Source organism: Apis florea, unplaced genomic scaffold, assembly GCF_048593485.1.
Source record: "Apis florea isolate Af1SG1 unplaced genomic scaffold, ASM4859348v1 contig_3195_pilon, whole genome shotgun sequence".
In the NCBI taxonomy this organism is placed as follows: Eukaryota; Metazoa; Arthropoda; class Insecta; order Hymenoptera; family Apidae; genus Apis; species Apis florea.
In genome coordinates this window covers 471,044-484,758 of record NW_028256722.1, presented here as the reverse complement: position 1 = coordinate 484,758, position 13,715 = coordinate 471,044, and the positions used below count along the sequence as shown (strand labels likewise).

At 20.1% G+C, this 13,715-nt stretch overlaps 1 protein-coding gene across 2 annotated transcripts; it reads right to left on the bottom strand.

Annotated features, from left to right (window-relative positions):
• Positions 1-1,488: 1,488 nt before the first annotated feature.
• Positions 1,489-9,252, bottom strand: tapas (tudor domain-containing protein 7 tapas). Of its 2 annotated transcripts, none has more exons than XM_003693748.4 (17): positions 9,060-9,252; positions 7,535-7,680; positions 7,187-7,395; positions 7,007-7,110; positions 6,698-6,809; positions 6,240-6,581; positions 5,997-6,164; positions 5,512-5,862; positions 5,230-5,397; positions 4,906-5,163; positions 4,584-4,829; positions 4,100-4,450; positions 3,811-4,028; positions 3,528-3,741; positions 3,275-3,393; positions 3,000-3,151; positions 1,489-2,915 (listed from the first exon to the last, which is right to left on the bottom strand). In XM_003693748.4, the coding sequence occupies exons 2-17, from the start codon at positions 7,614-7,616 to the stop codon at positions 2,692-2,694; spliced, it is 3,318 nt and encodes a 1,105-aa protein (XP_003693796.1). In that variant the 5' UTR covers positions 7,617-7,680; positions 9,060-9,252; the 3' UTR covers positions 1,489-2,691. The 2 variants fall into 2 exon arrangements, with proteins under 2 accessions (XP_003693796.1, XP_086766793.1); XM_086910667.1 differs by having other exon boundaries at positions 7,535-7,628; positions 9,060-9,231.
• Positions 9,253-13,715: the final 4,463 nt, after the last annotated feature.

The window sequence follows — 13,715 nt, the reverse complement described above, 5'->3', positions numbered from 1 at the left end:
ATATTTCTTTAGTAATCGAAATTTAACATTAATATTAATATTAAAAATTTTTGTTTAAATTTATAATTTCTCGAATTCTTAAAATGTAATATAATTTATAATATAAATTAGAATTAAAAGAAAAATAATAAAAATTATAGATTAATTATATAAAATTAACAATTATAGACTATTTTATTTTCATAACTAAAAAAAATTATATTTTTTCAAATTTTGAAATTTAATGTTTTTTAAATTCCAATATTTACAATTTTATAATATTACAATTTTTTAAAAATGATAAATTTACAACTTTTTTCAAAATTATCTCTTAAACGCATAAATTTTACAAAATATAGACAAGAAAAACTAAATAGGAATAGAAAAAAAAAGTAAAAATTAGAATATTAACACCATCTCATCAAAATATCACAAATGAAATTAAATCAAATAAGAAAAGAAAAGAAATAGAATAAGAATTGACTGTCAATGCTATCTCTTCAATATCAAAGATATTTCTTTAAAAATTATTTTTCTAAAAACACACAAAAGATGGCACAAACTCTCAATTTATATTCTATTTTATCTCTTTTGACTTTATCTACTGAGCAGATTTTATCTGCCTACCTTAGAGATATTCTTGACAATTATAAGATGGCACTAGTTAATTTTTATTTCTTATCATTTGTTCTCTTTATTTGATTAATTTCATTTACGACATTCTAAAAATGGCGTTAATTCCTAAGTTTTGATTCTATCTCTGTCCTTTTTCTATTATTTGTTCTCCTTATCTATATTTATTCTATAAAATTTATATATTCAAAAAATAGTTTTGATATTTTAATATTTATAATTAACAATTGAAAGTTGGAGAGAAAAAATAATAAAAATTTAATTAAATATACAAACATCATTAATTAATGCTTTTAATTAAATTTATATATATATATATATATATATATAAAGATTTTAATTTGTAAAAATATTTAAAAGTTTAAATATATTTGTAATATATTTGTAACTTTTGAGGAATTGATTGTAAAAGCTAAAACAAATATAAAAATTGATAAATAAAAATGTTGATTAAAATGTTTACTTATTAAGTTATAAACAATTGAAGTTTGCTTCATAGGAAATGAAATGATAACGGAAGAATTTGTTCCCAATATGGAATATGTTTCATTCATATTATTTTTACCGCATTGTTCCCGTCACATTTCATCTAACAATGAACTTAAATTGTTTATAAATTAAATAAGTCTTAACTGATATTTTTATAAATTAATTTTTGTGTTTTTGATTTTTTATTTTTAGAATCTTCAAAAATGTTTCATGAATATATTAACATTCTATATAAATAATATCTTTATATTAAAAATAAATAGCTATCTGTTATATAATTACGTGTAATTAAAAATTACATAGATTGAAATTCTGCTTCATTTATTATATGTATAATAATGATATGTTAATTTTTTCAAAGGAACTTATTTAAAATAACAATTACACTTATGAAAACTTTAATATTTATTGGCACCTTTTATTAAGTTATTATTATCAAAAATAATATTTTACTGTAACGTAACATCAAGTTACAATATTGAATTTTAATATAACAAAACGAAATATTTCTCATAAAAAGCAGTAAAATTTGAAAAATATATATTATACTTTAATAAAATATTATATATATGTCTAATCTAATACTGAAATAAGGAAAATACCTATAATATAAACTAAAAATGTTTTTTTTGTGTTAATCAAAAACAATTGAAACATATATAATAACATATTAATATATAATAATCTTAAATTATTTTAACAGCTTAAATTAGATATAACAATATTGACAATACGTTATAGTACGAAAAAAAGGATCATATAAAACAATGAATATGTTTATCACATACAGAACACAAAAAATAACTTGTAATCACTCAAAGATATTTGTTACCATTTAATATTCTCATAAAATTATAAATAAGAAAAAATTAATGAAAAAAAGCGCATACCAATGTATTAGAAGAAATGGAATGCTATCTATTTTCGCCAAAATATTTTTGTCTTTTATATGCCACAGCCAATTTATTTAATTATGTAATTATATTGCATGTTAACAAGAACTAAACAAGAAAAAATATTAAAAAATCAAATATCTTAAAAAAATAGAATATACCAACAAAAATATATGAAAAAATATATGAATATATGAAAAAGTGTGTGTTCAGTTACTCTCTGCAACATAAAGAAATTATTCAAAAATTAAATATATAGTCTTAGTCACAAATCTAAGAATACATATGTATCATTTTTAAAAATTAGATTAATAAATTATTATTTTTGAAAAAATAAAAAACTGAATTTTTAAAGGATATTATAGATATAGATATAGATAATATGTATATACATACACATTTGTTAGTGCATGTTTATACATTCATATTACTATTATTTTTATTGTTTTTTTTTATGAATTATAAATGTCTAAGTATTTTGCAAATACTATTAAATAAAAATATTACTTTTATATACAAACAACTATGTTCTCAAACGTAAAACTGTACAAAATTTGTTTAGCATAAATATAGGAAACAATTATTAATCTGTAGGTACATATATTGCATACCAAAGATCAGAAACTAGTTAGTTTCACTATGATAATTTTGTTTTTTTTTCCAACTATATCCATGTATGCACACTATGCATGTTTTTTTAATCAATGACTGTAGCTCGACCTTCTTCTACTAAAAGTCGATCAATATAAATATCTTCAGCTGTATTAACATCTATTAATTTTAAACCCAATATAGTATCAGCAGGAGACAATCCATCAGGTTTTGATTCAACAACTATTGATACGAAATTTTTATCCACAACTAATTCTTGAAATCTTAAACTATCTTCAACAGACCAGTCAACATTAATAGGTCGTATGCCTGTTTTTGTAAATTATTTATAAAATTTAGAAATAAAATATTTTTAGTAAAATAAATTAAAATCAAAAAAAAATAATTACATACCAGCAAGTTTTGCTTTAATAGCTTGATATGGTAGTTCTAAAAATTGACTTTTTAAAGGCTGTAATTTATTTAATGGCAGTACTGATACATCTCCAAAATCACAAAAGTAAACACTAACCATATTTTCTTTAATTATACTTGAAATGCATACCCTTAAAAATAATTGAGAATAAATAAAAATGATGTATAATATATATTAATGATGTATAATAATATATATTATAATAATTCTATATTTAAAATTTTAAATTTAATAAGTTATTTTTTATTTATACCTATACCAATGACCATCAATATGTTGGGCTGCATAAAGTTTGCCTTCTTTTATTAATTCTAACGTTGGAGCTGAACCTTTATATGTTTGACAAGCTTCTTGTAATGAAATCATCATTGTCTAAAATATAAATATATTATTATTGATTTTATGCTATTTCCGTATATCATATAAGGAATATTAATAATCAATGTATTCTATATAATTATAATAAATAAAATATAATAAATAAATAAAAAAAAAATAACATTTACTTCTAACAATCGTTTATCATCAAATGGTTGGATAGTAAAATTTCCAGGATGAGCTGCCATCGTTACATGGACATCAAAATATTCTCCAATACCAGAGATTTTTGGTGGTTTTAAAGACTTTACAACTTCATCATCGTCATCTCCTATGAGTTTAGAATTTATACGTTCTATACGTTTTCTTGGTTTTACATTATTATTACCATCACCATGTGTTCTACAAATATAATAAAGTTATTATTTTATTTTCTTTATGAATATTTGTAAGTATTTCTGTATGCTATACTTTGTAAGTTCTTCTTCAAGAGCTAGAGTATTATTTACAGAAACAAGCATGTTACTTGGTTGAATTCTTTTAAATAATTCTACAACTGGTATTCCATTTAGAGATGATACTACTTTTACAAGAAGTGATTCGCCTTTTGGTGCAAGATCTGCAAGTTTTGCAACCATCTTTTCATTGAACATTGATTTATCAATGTTATGAAGATGTACTTTCAAAGCCTATTATGAATATATTAAAATTTATTTTAATATATTTTTAAATTTTTATCCAATATTCAAATTTAATTTACCTGAGGAGGATAACTTGCTAAAACTTGAGATAACGTTTCTAAAGAAAGAAGATTGTTTTTCGTTGTAGTGACAGTTTTACCAAAATCAATTAAAAATGCACTTAATTGATTGTAAGAATCATCACTTAAAAGTTTTCCTCTATACCAATTATTATTTACCGACACAAAATATGTTTTATTAGAATCAACTGTAGTTACAATACAGTTTTCTAGATCTTCTGAATTTAATCCGGTACAAATTAATCGATTTAATAAACTAACTAAAAGTTTCATACTTTCACATTGTACTTGTACATAAATGTCACCATTCTGTTCTATATGAGAAATAAATACTTCAGATACTTGCCCTTCCTGTATAATAAGAAACATTATTATTTATTGAAAATTTAAAAATATTTTTCAAATTGTTATTTAATAATATTTTATTAAATTATTATTATTAAAATAATAATAATTTTATTATTATTAAAATAAAAATACTTACAATATCTAATTTAGGAGCAACTATTACGCTTTGTAAAATTTGTTTAAACAATTCTATATTTAAATTGATATCATCTGGTCCATCTGTGTCATAAAATACAACTGTTGCAGAAAGTTTATTTTGATCTTTATTGCGACTTAATACTTCAACATAAAAAGCACGATCAAGCAGAAGTTTTTCAGCTTGGTTTACAATGCTATCACAGTCACTGAAGTCTTCCAAACCAGAAAGACACAGTCTTAATGCCTTTAGATAATTTAACACAGTTCCTATATATTCTTGATTATATAATGAAATTTATAATAAAAAATAACATTCTTACTTGAGCAGGAAGCACACAAAACTTCTTATCCAATATTTGCAATTTACTATAATGAAAAGTATCTTCATCACCATAATCAATAAATGAAACTGTAACCATTCCATTTGCAACGTTATAATCTACACAGCGTACTCTGTGCCATGATTCATCTTCAAATACAACATAATAATTTCCAGTTTCAATAACTAGTGGTTTAATAGATTGTTGAATTTTACTGTAATGTTGACTCATTTCGGTGGACATAATATCAAATTGTTCCTATATAGAAATAAGAACTATAAAATATTATAAAATAAAAATTGTATGAAGTTCTTTTGAACTTACACTATATGCATCTCCTACAATTCTAACCCATATTTCAATAGTACTCATTACACAAGTAACAGATACAATCCAAAAGTCCTCTTCTGGTAATTGCAATTGTCCAGGTGCAACAGGACCAATTGGATTTAATTGTATTTTATCTGTCTTTGATGATATTATATTTCGTATCTTGAAAAAAATTATGTATGAAATAATAATTTTATTTCTTTCTTATATATAGAATATATATATACATTTATTATATATACAATAATCTATAATTTATAAAACATATTAATTTACCTTCTCAGGGGACGAAATAAACCGACGTAGAATTACTGAATTATCAACACCTTTTTCTAAAATAATTTCCGGGCTCGCCTCAATAGTTTTTTCCCAATTTCCTGGCAAAATTTCCTCAAATTGTTGTTTATAGTACATAGGAATCTGATGCATAAAAATACCATTTGGATGGGCATCTATTATCGATAAAACTCGTCCTTTTATTACATTTTTGTCTTTAGTTTCATTAAAACTAAAAGATAAACCATATTTCTCAGTAAGATCGAGTAAAGCAAATTTTGCTGCAAGTTTTTGTGCTTCATCTTCAGAACGTGCTTCTTCTGGGTAACTTGAATATCCATGAGGACCAATCTAAAAATGTATTTTCATTATTTTGTATTTGTAATTATTATTTACTTATTTATATATATACTTATATATTTACTGCTGGCATTTTACTTATATGTATTACTCATATGTATAAAAGTATTAAAATTATCACAAACCTTAACTTGTGCAAAAACAGTTGGTTCTTTAGTATTTTTAATTGTTGTAGGACAAATTTGATACACAGGTTCAGGAAGATTTAAGGCATTAGCTCTCTTTTTCAATTCATTTCTTGGATCAATATGTTGTGATTTTGGCACATTTTTTTTAATATTATCTAATGATATCTATAAATATAATTTACTAATATACAACAATTCATTTCTTTCAACTGTTTACTATCCAAGTATCCAAACACTTACAATTGAATTTATTGATGATTGTTGCAATTTTGTTATATTACCATCTGCTAAAACTTGACCAGGTGAAAGAGGTGATAACACTTTAGGTTGATGAGAAGATGTTGAAATATTGGTATGTAAATTCAACAATGAAGGCATATTAGAATTTGTTTTGAGTCTGTTACTTAAATTTGAAATTTTTTTAGGAAGCATTTCCACATTATTATCAGCAGTCTTTGGTTTTTGACTTATCACAGGCATTATTGCCTTTAAATTGTTTTTTATTTGTGATTCATCTCTAGGCTTATTAATAATACTTTGATTTGATGATAAAACAGAATTCATTTGTTTATCTTTCAGTCTCTAAAAATTAAAATATATATTTTATTTTTTAAAATAAAATTTTAATTTTAATTTTAAAATAAATATATAATAAATATATAATAATTATATAATATTATCAATTATATGTCACTTACTTTGCTAGGAGAGCTTGGTGGAATTCCACAATTAGATTGTATATATCTAGGTTTTTCATTATTTTGATGAATAGTAATTTTTGTAGACATAGCAGGAAATGATATATTTTGTCTATAAAAAAATTAATATTCAAATATATAATTTCAAATATCTTTTAAAATTTGATATATGTAAAAAATTTTAAAAATATTATAAACTTTTTTTATGTAAAATAATATTTTTTAATACCATCTATAATGTTATTTATAGTAATAGAATCTCTTTTTTAATATAGCTTTTAATATATATATTTTGCATTTTAAAATTACCTTCCATTTATTTGTGAATATACATTATTATTGCCACTTTTATTGTGAATATTTTTTTTTGTCATCATAGGTTGACGGAATGGTGTTGGTTTTCGAGTATTTACCTAAAATAATATAATATTAAAAAAAATATAATATAACAAAATGATATAAAATAATATAAATGAATAATAAATTTACCAATTTTTTATATTTTCTAGTCACTGTTTTTTGTCGTGCAATTAACTTTGTAATATGTGCAGATTCTTCACTAGGTATAGCCTCCACAAAACATTCTCCTGCCTTTTCAATAATTCTGACACTTTGTACAGTACGTAAAAAGGCAACTAAAGACTGATATCCTAATTTTCGAAATGGTATATTTTCATCAATGAGCATTTTATAATCTCCTATAAAAATTTTGAAAAATTAAATTTTAACATTTAAAAATATATATAAAAATATATATAATACATTTAAAAAATTATATAAATGGAATAAAATATAATAATAAAAATAAATATTTCTATTTCTAAAAAAAAAACTTACTATTTAGATCTTCCATTTTGACACCACCTTTTGAAGATATAAGACATGCACGTAAATTTTTTATTACTTCTTCTCTTTCCATTATTGCTTTCTTCTATGTTTAGAAATATTAATAAATGTCTAAATTATAGTTACAAAATAATATTCTGAAAATATTTATATAAGATATAAATAATTTAGCATAGTTTTTAATGAAATATAATTTAAATAATATTTCTAATAATTACCAATTAAAATTTATATAATATAATAAATATAATAAATTAATATAATTACTGATTAAATAATCACTAATATTTTTAATTCAATATATTATATACACAAAAAAAATATTTATTAAATATTTAATTGGTAACTAGTTTTGAATATATTATGGAAACAAATTCATTTATAAAATAAATTTAACTGTAATAAATATATAAAATTTTTATTTAAATAAATAGAAACATTAAAAAATATTTCTATGAAATATTTTTTAAAAAATCTATAATTTTTGAATTTTTTTTATGTTTAATTTTAGAAAGTGTTTTTTTTAAAAATTATTACAATGAATTTATAATATATGAAAATTGGATTTAATATTTTTATAATGAAATAAAACAAAATAATATAATAATTTTTTTAGAATTTACTTATTTATATACTATGAAATTATATTATATTAATATTAAAATGAAACAAATAATTAAAAATATTCAATAATTAATATTTTTCGACTTATAATTACAAATTATTGTAACTTGGACAATGCCGGCAAATGGCGGTTAAATCGGTACTGTAGGAATTGATAAAATATACAATTATACAGAATTACTACATATATATATTAACAAAGCAAATGTTTATCAATTGTTTAAAATAATAAAAGATGCTATTTTCGATTTGATATATTCTATAAAAAAAAGATTTTCACATTCAAATACTTATATTCCATTATCTGTCATAATGAAACGAATTTACATTATAAAATTTTGTTATAAAATATTATATATGTATAATATGTATATAAATGTGTATTTATTAATATTTTAAAGAATTCTTTGTATTTAAAATAAAATACATTTTATATATATTTAATATTTCAACAATTGTAATAATTGTAATTACACAAATCATATAAGAGCAATATCATTGAATTATGCATTTTTATAACTAAAATAAAATAACTAAAATAATTGTAACAAACGATGTAAATATTATAAATGTTTATTTTATATAAATAAGTACATCATTACCTTGACGTCATATAAACTGATAAAACCAATTATAGTTCTTTATGACATGTAATGAGTACATACTTACATATATAAAATTATACGTAAAAAAGCAATGGCAACAGCTGTATGTCAAACTATAAGCAAGTAACATATTTTCAATAAATACTAATGTCACATATTAATAAAAAAATAAATTATAATATATGATAATCTTGATTCTATTAAAACTTCAGAATAATTTGAATAGCGATAGAATACTTAGAGAAAAAATTGGGCCACCGTTATATATGTATAAAAATTGAAAATACCTTTTCTTTCTTCAAATATCGCATATATATAATAAATCATAAATCTTTCTTTCGATTGCACTGAACTTCACTACTTCTTGTACAAATGTACCAGTATTTGGCAACAACTCGATAGATTCTAACATTCCCTCTTCTTTATTCTTCGTGAAAACCGATTTCCCAACTCCATTACATCTCCGCAGAGTAACTGTCTAACATACTATTTGTTGAAGTAACACAAACTGCCACATTTATCCAATCAGACTTATTTTTGACCCCCTCTACCTCTCAGTAATGAACCAATCATCAGTCAGAGTTAAAAACGCGGTATATTTGGAAACTCTTAATTTTCTATTATAATTATATGTTTTTAATCTTTTAATTATTTATAAATCTATTAAACTTATTATTTATATTACATAAATGATAAGTTATTATTAATTTTAGTTATATGATATAATAATAATAATAATAATATATAATATTGAATATCAAAATAATTAAAAAATATAATTAAATTATTTTAGAAAATTAAATTGTATAAGTAAGCTATTTTAAATTAATTATGATAATTTAAAAAATTTTATATATTAGAAATATAATCTGATAGTTGAAAAAAAAATTTGAATACTTTGATTTAATTAATAGATCATGAATTGAAAACTGATCTCTCTGTTACTCTATCTATAATGTATTTATGTTTCATATTACTTGAAATATAATACGTTTACTCTATTTAGAAACAATTCTAAATAATTTTTTAATATATAACATAATTCTCACATTTATAAATTTAATATTTATAGAAGATTTATAAAAATTTATAATATTTGTAGTAAAAATATTTCTACTAATTATAAAACATAACAATGACAAAATATAAATATAGAAAAAATATATATAATAAATAATATTAGCAAATTTTTTAAAATATTAAAATTAATTTAAATAAAAAATAAAATTCAACTAAAACAAAATAAAAAAATTTCACACATTTAAAATAATATAAATATTTTAAGATTTATTAATATTGAAAAAACAATTAAAAAGAAATTTTAAAGTGTAATAATTATAATAATTTTTTAATTAATAATTTACAAACATGCTTACTTTAATAATATTTTTTTATAGAAAATAGGAAGCTATACATGTCAATCAATGCAGCTAAAATATCGTTTATATATAAAAAAATAAGTGCAATTTCAAATTTTTTGACGAAAGAAAATATGTGTGTTTTATATATATATTTTTTATATTATATATATATAATATAATATAATATATATATCTTAAAAGTTTTAAGCATTTTTAGACAAATATAAACCAGATGATTCTTTATAATGCATTTAAAAGATAGAAAAGAAGCGTGCTATACGAAAAATTCTATAAATCTTCAAAAACAATTAATTCTTGAAATGAAACAGATGTCCTTTACTTTTTATAACATTGACCTGAAATTGGAGAAAGGATACTTTCTCCGTTGTCTGTTCTTTATAATATATAGTAAAATAGCTTTAAGATTATTGAAAAACTTTGATTCAATCCTTAAAAAATAATTAAAAATTTAAGATCTTTTATATATCATCATTCAATTCAATGATATGGAATGATTATTTATAGCAAGAATATATCAAGAATTATATATAATGATAAAATTTCAAAAAAAATTTGTACTTACAAATTTGTACACAAAATTATATTTCTATTATATTTCTATATTATTACATAATTTACATAATTTTACATATAATATAAAGTTTTAGCATATTTCTAAAAATAACAAAAACGTTAGAATAGATAGAAACAATAGAATAGTAAATAATGATCGATTTTATATAAAATGTGAAAGATTTAAAATCGAATCATTTTTATATAGAACTTTTTTTCTTATATAATTCTTTGATAATTTTTAGAATATATTGATTTTAATGATTTTAAAATGTGTTATTGAGATCAAATTTAATTTAGTAAGTATTTTAAAATAAGAAGTACAAATTAAAAATTATTATAAACAAACATCTTGATTATAAAGAAAATACATCATACAACTATCAGATATTATATTAAATCTTATCAGAAAAATCGAATAAAATTTAAAAAATATAGATTAATATAAAAAATAGCGTAGAAAAATATCGTTTATGTAAACAAATTATTTCAATTGATATATATACAATAATAAAATATTGATTAATTAAATGATGAATATATAATGATATTCTTAAAAAGTTTGGTTCTTAAATGTAATATCTATTATAGTTTTAAATAGTTATATTATTTTTTAAAATACAATCAATTTTTCGGTTGTAAAAAATTTAGAATCTGTTTACGTATTAATATGCTTGGAATTGAATACCAATGTTTTTTGAATGATAATGGAAATCTTTTCAATAATTTTTTTTATAATTAGCAGTATGTATTATTATGTATTATTTATGTACAAATAAAAAAAATTCAATTGATCAATAATCAGCAATATATGTTGTCCTGACTTCCCAATTCTCAATAATTTTGTGATCATTCATAAAAAGGAATAGCTTGCTATTATAGATTGAATTTTTTTTAAAAACTATAAATAAAAATATATAAATTTCTATTTAAAAAAATTAATTTGACCTTAAAATCTTCTTATATTACTATTTCTATAATTAAATTATAATTTATAACATATAATATATCTTTTTATATCTTTTATAAATATTTAAAAACTTTTTAAATATTTTGAAATTTATTTTGAAAAAACATCATTTTTTTTTAATAATAATATATGTATAATATTTCAATACAGAATGATTTGTACAATAATGAATAGTACAATAAAGATACAGAATGAATAGTAAAAAAAAGTCTAAAATAAATGGTTTAAAATAAAACATAATAATGCTTCGTTTTTAAAAATATCAAATTTGATCAACTTATCGATCAGCTTCCTCTTTATCGATATTAATAAACTTGAAATATGTTATAATATTTAATTCAATTTTTTTTTTTTTTTACATATATTTAACAATTTTCAAGTTAATTTAGTTATTTTTAGAAAATCTTTGGTATTATACTATTGAATTTTGTCTATATGTGTATATGCATGACAATATATATATCAGTAAACGCTATTTAAAAGTGGCAAACTATATTCATATATAATAATATAACGACTGAGTTATTCAAGATCTATTTCCTTATAGATTTAAAATCTATTTATACTAAAAGCATATGCAGAATATATTTTGTAGGACGATAAAACAAGATATTATAAAAAATTGTTAAACGAAAATCGGTTGATTATTAAATTATCACTTATTTATTAAATTATAAGTAATTAAAATTTACGATGGATGAAACGAAATTATATTAGAGTGAAATCTTTATAGGACTGTTAACTTGCTCTTGTTTCATTTCAATATCAATATTTTTATATATTAATTTTTATATTCATTTTATTTCTAGAATCAATTTTCCAAAGATACTCCATGAATATATTAATATTCTATATATATATATAAGCAACGGAAAAATTAATTTCGAAAATTATAATTTCGGTTGTCCAGAGATCATTTTATATTTTATTTTCACATTCCACAGATCCAAAGAATCTTTGGAATGCTCAAGCTCGTTGAATGAATAAATAAACGTGCTGATATTCCCCCGTTATATCGTATTTATATCAACAGTTGAAACTTGTGATCACAATTATTATGCGTGCTAAATAATTTTTTACAAATAATTCAAAAACTAAGGACAATTGTCAATTATATGAAAAAAATTATTCAAAATGATATCTTTTACAACAGATTTCAATTATTATTAAAATAATGAAATTCATTGATAATTCACTCAAATTTGAAAATAAGATGAACTCGCAATTCATTTACAATATTTTTTAAAATATTTTTAAATATAAAATTACTCTTTTCTTTTTTTTTTTCTTATAAATTATTAATAAATATTTTGTCTATGAATTAGGTAAATTAGCAATGCTATCTCATTTCGATTTGTTAATATGAATATAAAATATGATAAGAGATATTTGTGGCATTACAAATAAAAAAGAGTAACATCACGCGAAAAGAAAACATCTCTTCATTTTCATCCCTCTCAAATTTCAAGTCAATCAGTCATCAAGTAAACTCTAGAATATATTTATATATATTTTTATATTGTATTTTATATTTCGTATATATTTTTATTTAATACATATACAAAAGCATAAAGTAAATAAATGTATATTAAATTTTTTAATATATATATTCAGAGGATATATTCTGTGTTCATAATATAGGACAAAAAATGATTTTTTCATAAAAAGATATCATCAATCAAAAATAAAAAAATAAAATTTTTTAATTTCAAATGTCATTTAATTTAACGTTTATATTAAGAATTTCCAATTGAATACGCTATTTATAGATAAATTTTTATGTAAAAATAAAATAAAATTGTTTAAGTTTTTATTTATGAGAAAGTTGAAATTAAACGCATACAGTCACATAATCGAATTCCATTTTCTCGAAAACTAATTTTTAAATAAATTAATTCATAATTAGTACATATGAGTAAACTATTAGTAGAAATTTATTCTATATATAAAAATAAATAATAAATATGAAATAAAATTATTTCAAAATTAGCTTTCGAAAAAATTAAATTTAAAAATTCATCATGTACATGAATACTTTA

What these genes read in the sequence shown, in the direction of transcription:
- tapas (XM_086910667.1), bottom strand. Translation starts at nt 9,083, where the DNA reads ATGCGATATTTGAAGAAAGAAAAG. An exon ending in CTAGAAAATATAAAAAATTG is followed by an intron (nt 7,111 to 7,186) that starts GTAAATTTATTA and finishes ATATTATTTTAG; the next exon opens with GTAAATACTCGAAAACCAAC. An exon ending in AATCATCAATAAATTCAATT is followed by an intron (nt 6,165 to 6,239) that starts GTAAGTGTTTGG and finishes TTATATTTATAG; the next exon opens with ATATCATTAGATAATATTAA.